This window comes from Arctopsyche grandis, chromosome 7 (assembly GCF_051622035.1).
Source record: "Arctopsyche grandis isolate Sample6627 chromosome 7, ASM5162203v2, whole genome shotgun sequence".
NCBI classification, from domain to species: Eukaryota; Metazoa; Arthropoda; class Insecta; order Trichoptera; family Hydropsychidae; genus Arctopsyche; species Arctopsyche grandis.
The window spans coordinates 6608107-6622658 of record NC_135361.1 but is presented as its reverse complement, the minus strand read 5'-3'; the positions used below and the strand labels follow the sequence as shown (position 1 = coordinate 6622658).

Sequence of the window (14552 nt, the reverse complement as noted above, 5' to 3'; positions counted from 1 at the left end):
CTTATAATTATTTTAAATGCTCGCCGATACGGCCCTGGCTCGCGGTAACGTCAAATAAACCATACACATTTTTTTTCGATTTGTTTCAATCGGGTCCATGAATAATAATAATCATTTAAATATTGGTATAAAATAATACGAGTCTACCTCGTTCCACCAACTTGCAATATATCAAGACTCGTTTTCCCAACTTTTTCGATGAATTTCATCGTCGAGTTTGTACATACATATGTCACAGTGAAAATATATTTTCACTGACGTTTCATTGAAATCATAGCCAGTTACATTTTCAAGGTTTGTTTATATTCATTTAAGATTAGATTTTTAGGGTTGGTATTATTTAAGGGTAAGGATAGGTTAGGTTAAGTAAGGGTTGGCCCTATTCATTTAAGATTGGATTGTTTAGGTTAAATGTATAGAGTTAAACGTTGTAAATTCATTGTTTGATACATTTTCATACATTTTAAATATGCTTTCACTGTAACATATACATACATATATACAAAACACATACGCGAAAATGTTTAAAATGGTGAAATGCTTATTTTAAGAGACTTATTTAACAATAATTATTAATAAAAATATAGAAAGAATTAGTTTTTTTTTATATTTTAAAGGTGCTTACAAAGCTTACAAATTTATGAATGATCACAACATGTCTCGTATATTAAGGATATTACATACATGTATACAAAAAACATTTTTTTATACTACATACAAACTCTGTTTAAACAGTCGAAAGGTTTAGAAAACGAGTCTCGAGATATTGCAAGTTGATACAATGAGGTGCACCAAAATAGTACTTAGTTGATTAAGTTCGAATATTATATTTACAAAATATTATATGTATATAATATATACGTATATAATATATATATATATATATATATATATATATATATATATATATATATATATATATATATATATATATATATATATATATATATATATATATTTATATATATATATATATATATATATATATATATATATATATATATATATATATATATATATATATATATGTATATAATATATATACATATGTATTTATGAATATTATATGTACATGTGTAGGTATATTTCTGTAGTTATAATTTTGTTCAGCGTTTAGTATGAAATGACTACAATACATTTTTACTTACACGAGTATTTTTTCTATTATATTGAAATTGAAGGTATTGTAAATAAATAAAAAATCATATTATTCTGATATAATATTATCATCGTCATCGTATTATTGTGATATGGAAAGTCCATCAGTCATACTAATACTAGGTAATATGGTCAGTATCTAATTAGTATTATAATCAGCATAAAATTAACATGGCATAAAGTTTTACAAACTGGCGAATTAAACCAAAGAAAATTTATTTAAAAATATGACATAATTAGAAATTAATTTTATTTGTACTAAAACTAATTAAGAATACTTCAAAGATAATTATAGAATTTTCAATGTGTAGAAATTAGCCCAAAATTTAACCCAATTTTTGATTTTTGACTAAAAAAGTTTATTATTCATATCAACTATTGAATGTGTGAAGTGCGTTTTATGAAATAAATTACATTACAAGCTGAGGTTAAAATGTTAAACGTAATATTATATTACTCTATCAACACCCTACGATCTCACATACATAATATTATAAACACATGTAATCTTTCACACAAATTGCACAATAGCGATTTAAAAATCGTCAGATAATTGTACCCCACTGTAAAATTTCGCATAATTTCAACAAATAATTACCGTGTACAGTCGTTTGTATAATATTATACAGTGTACAAAATCGGAAACACTCCACCATAAACATTTCGAAGACGCTTATTATAAACATTTCAATATTTCATGTTCCCGAAACGGATGAGAGTTATTAAGTCGAATTAATTTAGTTATCAATTATTGCAATGCGCGCCGCAAACTGGGTCGATTATTATAATTAATAGATGAAAAACCCGTCTTATGAGAACGGACCGGCTATGATTTTCGCGAATTCAAAATGTATGTATGGGAGACCGATCAAAAAGTTCCCGAAAAACGAAAACAAAAACTCAACATTTAAGATGGAAATCAGTTTTCGTTGATTCCATTTCTTGCAACGACATTTACAAGACATTGAAAACTTATAATTAACGAGATATAAAAACGTGATTATTACATACGTACACATGTAAATCGAAACAAAACCTAAAATCGAATTTACGTGACAATACGAATTTTTACATTCGATAAACAACTTATGAATGACTTCTATGGTGAAAATTGGTAAGGAAAAGCCAATTTTGCATGAACCGTTTCGATGAAAATCAGAAAAATTCTGATAAGAAACTATCAACCTCGACAAACCAAGGTCTGGCTAACAACGAGACTCTTAGTGGGAATCGAACCCGTGACATCAAGCACGAAAGAATTCAATACTCACCATTAAACCACGCTGCTAGTTAAAACTATTGTAGCGTATGCTAAAAGGAACCGCCGGTTAAGTGCAATCGGATTAGGCCGAGGCGCATCCCTGACACTGTGCTACCGTTATAATTGGTTTCGAGGATTATCTCCAGACTAAGTGCAAGTAGGCTAAACAATGGCCACCGAATTGGCGTAGTAACGGCACCCAGTGCCTTCTCAGAAGTGACAGCGATAGCGTGGGACTGAGTGTCGTGGGAATACATATCCGGGTATATGCCTAAACAATAGGGAAGTAACCAGACGTCGAAGATGCCCTAAGCGACCTGTCCTTTATAAGGAGGTACTTAGACCAGATCAAGACATTCTGGACGGAGCACTGGCGGTGCGTGGATCTCCTTAATCACCAATAAATACTGTGACACGACTTTGGCCTTTTACTTGGATCCTCCACCCACCCCTACTCAACACTATGATGGAACGTTGGAAATATGATGGAACGTTGGAAATATGATGGAACGTAGACGGGTTTTTTTTTTTTTTGAGTTTTTATCTATATTTGCAATTAGATAATTACAAATATAGCACTTTCCGTGAACTTTTCGAACGGTCTGCATATAATAGGCAAATATTAATAAACGATAACGACTTTTTCAATAAAGCCGATCGAACGGCACTGTTAGCCGGCGGATAGGCGAGATGAGGTACCTATCGAGCACCTCGCGGATCAAAAACACGAGAGAAAAAAAGAGCCGCGTGGTATTTTCAAATTACATGGAATCATTTTCGTACAATTGGTACGTGATAATAAGAATTGTCTTGTGCGAGAGACGAGCCATCCATCGGGTCCGCTCATGAATATGGAAAAATAATAATTCTCGATGAGGACCCAACGCCACGTACATACACACTCGAGAGTATTAGTTAATTGCGTGGTTAATATATCTCCGGGCGGTTTTGTTTTGGGTTCATCGAATCTTAATCGACCCATAAAATAGCTCCCCTCGGTAATGGGTGATGTCTGTGTTAATGCATGCATAAAAAGTAGACTTGCCCCAGCCATATTATGTCCATGTGTTTATGTTGTATTTTTTAATAATACACCTCGTCGCATCGGATACCTATGCCTCGACATTATCTCAATGGTACCTGCACACACGCCTGATATATTGTAAGTGTGTATTCAAATTGCAAAAACGCTCCAGGAAACACGTCGCAGTGTTACATCGTCTCTATTGAATTCGTAATGTGTTGACAAGATGAAATAATTAAGCGCTTCGAATGCCTATGCTATTTTTTAGTGCCCAAAACGCTACCTCAAAGTTCTGTGAAAACGTACCTTTATGTAAATAATAAAAATACGCCAACGTCAATATCGATTAATCAGTGCAGTCGCTTATTAGGGCCAATTTTGAAGCTTTGCATAATTGAAGCTGCCGCTTAATTAGGCCGAAGGGTTCCAAATCGATGGATTTTTTTAATAACAGGAATTAAGTGTTCGTCATCCTCTTAAAAAATCACATTCGATTTAGACTAGAAATTTACCATAACGAATATTTTTTGCTACGTGTTGATTGATGTCTTCAAAGAAGAATACTATTCAATTGTCTTTTAGAATGAAAGACAAGAATTATAATAACAATACATATATAAATAAAGCAGATACCAATTTATGTAGATATGTAGGTTAACGTAATTTTGAATTCAAACATTTTTTATGTGGGTTTTTAAAGAACATAAACAACATTCTAAAGGAGACTCGATTCTTTCATAAAAACCTGAAACCCAAAAAAAATTGTTGATTTTTTTTTGATACTAAAAATGACTTTAGTTTGCAGAATATTGTTTTTATGAATCAATATTATTTTTACAAATACTAAAAGCTAAAAGTAATGAAAGAAAAATATTATTAAACATTTAAACCATGTACTATACAATACATTTACCGTCTCTATATTAGATGTTTGCATAAGTTCATGCCCGACTTTTGTATTTGTTTTTTACAAATAAACGGGCATGAACTTTTGCTTATACTATTTTATTAAAATTTTCTTATTAAGAAAAGTCTTTATAATTTAAATTGTACTCTACAATAATATCAAGATATCTACAATAATATCAAGTAAAAAACTTGGATAAAATATGATTTTTACATATATAATACATTCGAATACATGATTTTATAATACTTTTGAATTCGCGAATTAAAAAAAAGAATGGATAAAATCTTGTAATATTAAGTTTATATAAGATGACAGTAAATGAAAAAAGTAGATTTACCACTATTTACATGAGTTGCAAAGGGGTGGTAGAAAGCCATGTATGGATAGTTGGCTGTCATTGCTCCGATCTGACGTAAGATTACAATCTGACGTAAATTTTAATGAACTCTAGGTTCATGCTGGATACATTAGCTTACTTTAATGTTAGATAGCCCCCGTATATTAATAAGATATCAAAGCAACCGGAAGATTGGAAGCGGTTCAAAATTAGATCACAATTTTTTGACGGACAGGAATGTCACTGAACTAACAGAATGAAGCTAATAAAAAGCTTGTAAAAAATGTGTACATTTATGTAATTTGCACTACATATTTATAATTAACTAGTGGTTTTACCCGGCTTTGCTCGGTATTTGCAATATAAACCGCTTAAACATGATTAATCTATGTAATAGTAAACATTTTATTAAATTTATTTGAATAGTTTTATTTTATACTAGCTGAACCCCGGCATGCGTTGCAATGCAATAATAACGCATGCAATTCCCGTTCCCGTTCCCGTTCCCATTTGTCGGAAAAACGCAGGTAGCGAACACATTTGAAATTATTGCGTTGCAATGACACTCATTCCCGTTTTTTTTCACAGTAATCTTTCCGGACATGCACACAACAAATCCTGAAAGTTTCATCGTAATCGGTTCGGTGGTTTAGCAGCCTATTCGAGACACACACACACACACACAGACATTCATTTTTATATATATATATATATATATATATATATATATATATATATATATATATATATATATATATATATATATATATGTACATAGATAAATTTATTTGAATACTCATTTCCTTTTTTTATTAAATTGACTGTCACGAACAAACAAACATCTCTCTTTCGAAATTATATGTATACCAGAATCCGTCGCTTGCGTCCCCGGAGCCTGCGCCCCCGGAGCCTTCGCCACCAGAAGCTCCACCCCCAGTGGCGCCTGCGTCCCCTAGGGCTTCGCCCCCGGCTGCTGCACCACTGGCGCTTGCTCCCCCGGGGACTCCGAATCCTTTGAATAGAAAAAAATCGAATCGGCGCCTATGAATCGGAAAAAAAAAAATCAAATTTGTCTACGAACTACGAACCAACGAACAACGAACGAAGGTTACATACATACAAGTCTCTTTCCAAATTATATATTAGATCATATTTCCACTACATGTGTGCATTCAATTAATATGTATATAATATATATTTTATGCATTACATGATACAATGTCTTAGATACAATCTTTCAAAGGAATATTTAATTTAACCAAAATTTAAATAAATGCACATATTATTTGTACATGTATATACGAGGTACATATACGAGTACCTACATACATATATTAGATTGTCTAGTATGTGTATTGTAAATTCTCCCCGTTGGAGTCGAATGAAATTAAAATTGATGCGAAAGTTTTCCTTCCATTTACATTCTTACTTTTTTCCCTGTTAACAAACTATGTACTTGGACTTCCTTTAACCTTTTCCACGGAGGGACTCTTTCTTTGCTCATTTAAAATGTAAAAAGCGGGTGAGCTTGGTACTGGTATTGATTGGACACGTACCGCATTTTCACTGTTTACCATTTAGCAGGGGTGAATTTCGCATACTCAATCCTTATTTTTAAACTTAAAAAAAAACTCGTTTGATCCACGTATGATCTTCAACCCAAATTATTCGATAACCTTTGCAGATTTTTAAGCTCGATAAAAAATCCGTTACAAGTACATGTTTTTACGCGAAAAATCTATTGCCGATCATTATACACGCTCTAATATTCGGCAATATCACGATAATTCCTATTTCGTGATACGACACAGTTTGCGAAACGGTTAATTATTTTTTTTTCTAAATCATCGATATAATTATACCTTATTTGATACAAAAAAATCATTTCGATTCTATCACCGTGTCGTTGAATCCGTTCGATGTTTTGAATCTTGGTCAAAAAATATCTGAATTGCAAATGCGAATCGATGTTTTCACAAAAGCCCCTTTAAAATTCAACTGTAGATGTATTCGCTGAACAAAAACAAATTAAATCTGAAATATCAAAACAGTTATCTGAATAAATTCAGTGGCGCCAATGGACGAATGCCCAATTTCGGACGGTCACGTACGTACCAGAGCAATGCGTCGTTTTATTATCAAAACTTCTATAATATGAATCTTAATAGTTTCCAGGGGAAATGGAGGTGATAGGGGGGAGGGGGGCTATTATACAAAATTTGATCTTTAGAACGGTTACGGTTAATTCGATCGGAATAGCGGCTTGTACGCGTAGGTATTGTAGCTTTTTCCATTCGAAATAATTTGATTTGAATCCACACATACGTTTTCGAATTTCAAAAAAGTGCCATTCAATATATAAAAACGAAACCATGACATTCTACCACACAAGTATACAGATTTATTTATATTACTAAATTGAAGAAAAAAAAAAGAAAACATTCAATGGATAGAGAAAATGCTATAGTTTGTTGGCCTATCATTTGGAAATGCTACCTACACACATTGACACGTATTGTGATGCTAAAAAATAATCCAATGACATTCTAGTAAAGTAAATAATCCGATGACATTCTAGTAAAGTAAATAATCCTATGACATTAAGTTTCGGCAACCTTTTTTGGCTGCGGGTCGAAATTAAGCAAATTTGACTATCAAGAAAATGTTTTTATTTTCATTTTAAAACAGTCTTTTAGTGAATAATAAAATAAATTTCATTGAAAAAATTTGACTATCATTAAATCAGATCTTCCGTTTTTTGTAAAAACAAATTCAATCAAAAATCAATGCTCAATTCCCGGTCCATTCTGAAAATTGTGTGGCTATTTCCTTGGAGTCGTTTGTTGACAACATTCATTACTAATTGTTATTCACAATTTATTTATTTATTTAAGTTTAAGTTTAACCATTGTAGCATTAAATGAGTCCCTAATGCGCCACAATGTTCGAAAAATTAAAGAGAGATGCGAAAAATAACAATATATACATACACAGACAAAAAATACATCTATACATAATCATAAAAAAAAACAATCGCATTATAATAATAGCAGACAAAAAGTAAAAATATCAAATAATAAAATACAAAGTAGGGAATGTCTTGCAGCTATAGCCAGCACCAATATATAAGAACCAGCCGCAAATACAAAATATCTCTGCGAGGCCCAAATTCAATTATGAAAAAAATGATAAATAAACCTCTAGCCTTTAACCTGCTAGTTTAAGTGGGTCACTTGAAAATGTCAAATGAGTCACTTGTTGACCCGCGGGTTATAGGTTGACGATACCTGTTGCAGTAAAACATTTTGTACTCTCTGTGTTACTGTTTCTAACTAATAAATCATAGCAATATATTATTTAAATGTACACATCATTAGTTCAAGTGGTAAGAATACAAGCAAACCTATGTATGTATTTCCGTAAGGTAAGTCCGTTTTGTATGTGTTTGTATTCATCGATATCATTCATAATATAAAATCAGCAACACACTAGTTACATAGAAAGATAAGATACGATGAAAAAACTTTGATTTGGAGATGCTTTTAATCAATGTGTGGAACATCAAATGATGGCAAACAATGCGCTTGCGGTATTCAGAGGTGGTCTTTTTTTGGTTTTTCTTGTTTCTTTGTGCGCGCTTTAATCGTATATTTATAATTAAACTGACGACAATGGGCGTAATTACTCTTGTCGAGGTTTCGAATTCGTTTTGGCGGCAAAAAAGTGATTACTGGATGGCCAAGATTGTGTTGTGCCATTGCGTCATCGGCTTCCCCGGAAAATCAATTACGGAACCGTCTCAGATCACTTCCGTTCCTTTTCTTATTGCACTTGCTTAATATGTTATATTGAAATGCACGAGTCTCTCAAACACCCGGTTTGATTTAATTCATTCACAAATTTTTCACATATATTATTTGTATAAAACGTCGGATCAATTTAAATACCTACACGAAATTGATTTTCTTTCTGCAAGTAATATAAATTGTTCGTTTTAAAGAGCAAGTATTTTTCTATTAATACTCCTACTTTACTGTCACTGAGTCAAGTCAGACCGTAATAGTACTAGTGTATGAAATTCATTATATCCATTAGGTACATGTAAAAAAGTTTCGGCTCAATTTTTTGCGCAATTTAAGAAATAATTCAATCCAAAAATTTATAAAAAGAAAAGACCTATGAAGGAAGGTACCACTTCCGGTCAAACTAAAAATTTAAAAAAAAATCGTAACGATAAGCATTTAAGTAACTGATACTAAGTTTTGGTGTGATAGGATTGACGGCATTCAAATTATCTCTAAAATAAACAGACACACAAATCATGAAAAAGTGACTGGTGATTGATTCCGAATTCAAATCAGTAAAAATTTCGAAGTCGAATTTTCGTATGATCACAAAATTTTATCTATTTTACTATCAAAGTTGTGGAGTCGGAGTCGCAGGGTCGTAGCATTTTAAGTGGAGTCGTAGTCTTAAAAAAAATAAACCGATTCAGACTCCTTTTTATTATTTTCATTAATTAATAGTATGTATCGTTACGGTATACATACATATGTATGTATATCAACTAGAGTCCCCAATTTTTTTGAAGTACATCCACTAAATAACTGTAATTTAATAAAAATCATGAATTTTAATTACATTATAAATCAAATCATTGCAATGCACGTATTTTGATGTGTTGTGGCCAAAACTGATTGTTTGTCTTCGTCTCATACTTTTCTTTTTCTCTCATTTTTTTTATTAAATTGATTTATTTTATTACTGATGATTCTATACGTTGGCAAAAGAAATCGAAGTTACTAAATTTTGTAACAACTCCATAGCCCTGGTTACTATGTAAATGTTATTACATATATTTATGTATTATATATAAATATATGTAATAAAAATTTAATCCTATAGCTATTTCCCCACCCCTTCCTCTCCAAACAAAAGAAGAAATAAACTAGAATAATAAGAAGCATTTGCAATATACATAATATTTTATCTGTTGGATTTAACCCCCTTTAATTAAATGTTAAATCCTGGGTGCAATACTGTAGGCTGATGTACATATAGTTATTATTCGGCACTTGAACTTACACAATCCATCAACTTTAAATGACTGCACAACGATATTATCGATTAATAAATAATGTTACTGCACACAATACGTCACAAAGAGTGTATTAAGTTTCAATCTTTATAAAAAAAATGATTGTATCAAACGACCGTGATTCGACTTTAATCACTTAGATTGATCAGCAAAACAATGGTTAAAACATTATTTTACATATTAAAAGGTATAAACAACTCAATTTATGAAAAAATCTGACGTTTACGATAAATTTGACTGGCCGTGATTATGCCTGTTACGATGAAATAGCCCTCCAGCGGACTCTAGCGGCCGCGAACTGAAACAACCTGACATTTGTCGGTCGTGTCAAAGTTTCGTTTCGGGCCGTTTTTACACATTCCCAACGCGATTATCACTTAAAATAATATTATTTTCCACTATTTAATACATTAGCAACCCGTTTGCCGCATTTAAAACGCTATTTTCTCGAAACTGTGCAATTTTTCAATGTTGTTTACTAGCAATACCGGTAGAGGTTATGTTCTACTTTTGACGTTTACCTTTCCCAAACTCGAACAATTGTCGCGTTAAATGACGCTAATATTCGACAACTTTAATGACGTTTGTTTAAATTTTGACGTCTTCACATCCGTGAACTCATATTGTGACATCGATTCGTTTTCGCAAATTTCTTCGATCGATGTATTGAATAGTAAATATTCCACGTCGGTCAACAATACCTTTGACTCAGAAAATTTGTTCTGTAAAAAAATGAGCACCACTAGCTTGAACGGAGGAGTGTTTCGCCCTAGAGGAGCACTGGCCAGGACCCTGTACGACAAACATCAAAACGATTGCAAATTGAGAGAAATAAACAAAATGGATGTAAGTACTTTATATTGTATTAATTTTTAAAAATTATTTGACATATTTTTACTTTATCTATGTACGTAGTAACAATAGATGAAGTTTTGTGATCATGCGATAATTCGAACTCGAGATTTTGACTGATTCGAACTCAGAATCGATCACTGATCACGTTTGTATGATCTAGAAAAAATGTGTGTGTGTGTGTCTGTGTATTTTGGGGATTTTTTGAACACCGTTAGTCCTATCGAACTAAAACTTAGTATCGGTTACTGAAATTCTTATCGATACGACGTAAATTTTTTTCAAATTTTTAAGTTGACCGGAAATGGTATCTCCCCTTATAGGTGTCCTCTTTTTATTAAGTTTTTGAATTCAATTATCTCCCAAACCGCTAATTGAATCGGACTGAATATTTTTTACATGTAATAGAAATAATAATCTTTATAACCTTATATTTTTTAAATATTTTTATCTGAACCGGATGTAGTACTTTTACTCTAGAGAATCAAGGTTTTTTATGTTTTACTCGGAAACCCTTTGGTTTATTGAACCTAAATTTCATATCTAGAAGTTAACGCGTAATATCAAGTTATGTATAAAATTTTGTAAGCATCCGTTAATCGAAAGTGGCAGTTTACTCTTGTTAGATTTTTCTTCCACTATTATTTTCGACCCCTTTAACATGCGTACTCTTCACGAAAAAATTCAAGTATGATTCTTGTATCAATGTGATGAAAATAAAAAAAAAATCACCAAATTTAATATACCGGAAGTGGGATTTTTTCCTCTTAGAAAGGTCAAAAATGTTGTGGCCACTATTCTGTACACACCCCTGAACGTATTAAGCTGAAAATTTATATTTGTATTCTTTATGTACTAACTTATAAAATTTTGGCCCGAATATATTTTTTTAAAACAATTAATTATTTTATTTTGACCTTTTAAATTATTTTAATATTCTTGATATTTATTTCGTATAGTACTGATAGTAATTTTAAGTAATAAAAAAAATTTGAACAAAATCCGACAGCCGGAAGTAGAACTTGTCTTGTGCAAGTTTCCATACATTTGCGCTCAGTTTGTATCGAAAATACTGTCATAGCTATTAGTATTTCACAATGCTGCCGGTATGTATGAATGTGTCTGTACTCTTCAATATCGAATTTTGTTTTGTGACCTTCTTATATTATACAAATACATAGATAAAGTCATGGGTTGGTCAAATCCGAATTTTTTTTAATCATTTCATACAATGGTAAATGTCTTCGTCTATCAGTTAATACATAATGAGTCGTCAATACTGTAATTACACTCGTCACGAGCAAATGATTGAATACGTGTCAGTGAAAAATTAAATAAAAGAGCTGACATAAGTATGACAAGACATGTCAATTGGAATAACAAAAAAAAAACAAGACATCGTACTCGTCTAATTGGAGCGCAATGAACGCTTTCCATTTAAAATTGCCTTTTCGACGATATAATATAACTATATAAGCGTATAATTTTTCCTTCGAACCGCGTACCAATTTCCATAATTAATGTGTGTCGCCTCTGTAATTATCGTATCGCTGGAAAATCCTCGTTTCCAATTCACTTTGTCGCTAGTTTTTCCTCTATCGGGAAAGTAAATTTACACCGCAATACAGGTAGAATCGATTAATATTCTAAAAGGACTCAGCGACGGAGGTATCTTAACATGTTATCAATTAACAGGACAATTTACTTGGTTCAGAAGCTCTTAACCTTTTCCTTCTAGCGACAAAACGACACAACATTAATTAACCACCCTTTAACCACTCTAATGCTTTTTTTTGTTACTTGAGATGTATGTATTTATATATACTCGCACAAAACCGCGTGGGACAAAATCGCGCGGACGAAACCACGCAGCCACAAAATTGCGCAAACTAAAATAGCGTGGCATATATAAATAAGAAAATAAATATAAAACAAATAATATGAATATAAAAAACAGGTCGAATGTATAAAACAATTCCGATAAAACACAGTAATAATAATAAAATAAAAATCGTTGAAAGTGTACTTTTGAATTTAGTCACACTTTATTGAAACTGAAATAAGAATAGACATATTAAATATAATTACATATATTATCGAAGGATCAGCACAAATTCAAAATAAAGAAACGATTCCTATTTTATCGTCACTGTGTTCTATCGGATTTTTATTATACATTAAACCGTTTTTTAATATTCATATTAATTGTTTTTGTATTTATTTTCTTACTTGTATTTGTTTATATTTATAAGCGCTGCGCGATTTTGTCGCCGTGTGGTTTCGTCCAAGCCATTTTGCCCCGCGCGGTTTTGTTGGGACAAAATTTATTCTATACCTATGTACATACATATGTACATATCACATACTAGAGATTGTAATTTACCGTCAAATTTAATTTACCGGTAAAATTTAAATAATTTCTTCCCATTACCGGTTTACCAGTTTTGACCGATAAGTGAGAAAAAAAATGACGTGGATTATGTATATAACTTGTATGTGACTACTTCTAATAAAAACGTTAACCTAGATTGAACCTTAAATTATTAATAATAAATCTCGGGTGTATATGTAATGTCATAAGTCCATTCGTAATAATGAATAATCATAGTTGAAACAGTCATCTAATCGCATTTATTACGACTTGGTTGGTCTGTGTTGCCACTCTTAAGCATACATATGTCAGTGTAGCCACTCTTGCGAATGCATCAACCATGCTACAATAGAACTTAAAAAATGGCAGAAGGGTCGCTACTACTTATTACTAGAGGTAGGACCGGAAGCGCGCCGTCTATTGTTACATTATTGTAAATGCTTTGTAAAAAAGGTTCGGTTAACCTTTAACAATGCATTTACAACATGTGAACAATGAACAGCGCGCTCTGGGTCCGCTCTTTACTTATTACAGAGTTACTATTACTAAAGCCCGGACCCAGAAGGTGCCGCGTATTGTTCAAATGTTGTAAATGCATTGTTAAAGGTTTGCCGAACCTTTTTTACAAAGGATTTACAACAATGGAACAATGAGCGGCCCCTTGGCTATCCTACCTCTAACTATTACTAAATTTCACTATTACTAAATACACCGCACAAAATTTCAAGACCTATAACAAAAGATAAATGTGATGAGTTTATTGGCTTACATAACTCCTATCTTACAATATTCACCCCCGGTAATTAGACAGTACTGAGAAATTTCGGCGATTTACCGGTAAATTGGTAAACCGGTAAGCATTTCTTCGTTTCCTATATAGGAAAGAGTGTGTGTATTACTCATATCTCTACCATACTCCTTTAATTTTTGGGCATGCTTGGGTATAATTCCCTTGAACTTCGGAGAAACTTCTCATTACTTCGTTTTGTTCTCCAACTTCTACGTGGTAATACGTCATGCCCATCGTTGCTGGAACAGTTGAGACTTTATGTCCCTAATAATAATGTGCGTGGTAGATATCACCATTTGATGGTTGTACCTCCTGCTCGCACAGTTCTTTATTAAATGGCTCATATTCCAATAGCTATCCGACTTGAAATCGTTGCTGCTAAGCCTGAATGTGATATTTTCCACCTCAGTGAGCGTAGGTTATTGGAGATTATTTTAAACTTGTATTTGTCTGGTAGCCTGCGCTTATCATTGTTTTAACAATTGAATGTGATGTATGAGTGGTATTGTGATCTTCCCTCTTCCATTTATGCCTCGCAGATATGTTTTGTGTTTGCGGCTGGTTCTTATATAATATACTAATGGTTTTACCCGGCTTCGCTCGGTATTTGTAATATATACCGCTTAAACATGACTAATCTTATAGTAAACATTTTATTAAATTTATTTGAATATTCATTTGTTTTTTTTTTATTAAATTGACTATCACGAGCAAACAAACATATATAAAATCTCTTTCGAAATTATATGTA

At 32.1% G+C, this 14552-nt stretch overlaps 1 protein-coding gene across 1 annotated transcript in view; it reads left to right on the top strand.

Moving 5' to 3' along the window:
- Positions 1-10041: 10041 nt before the first annotated feature.
- The window catches only part of LOC143914001 (protein-L-histidine N-pros-methyltransferase), a 193049-nt gene continuing 188538 nt past the window's right edge, over positions 10042-14552 (top strand). The window contains exon 1 of the mRNA XM_077434072.1: positions 10042-10634. Coding sequence (XP_077290198.1) covers positions 10341-10634 — 294 coding nt within the window. The 5' untranslated portion in view covers positions 10042-10340. The remainder of the gene's footprint in view (positions 10635-14552) is intronic.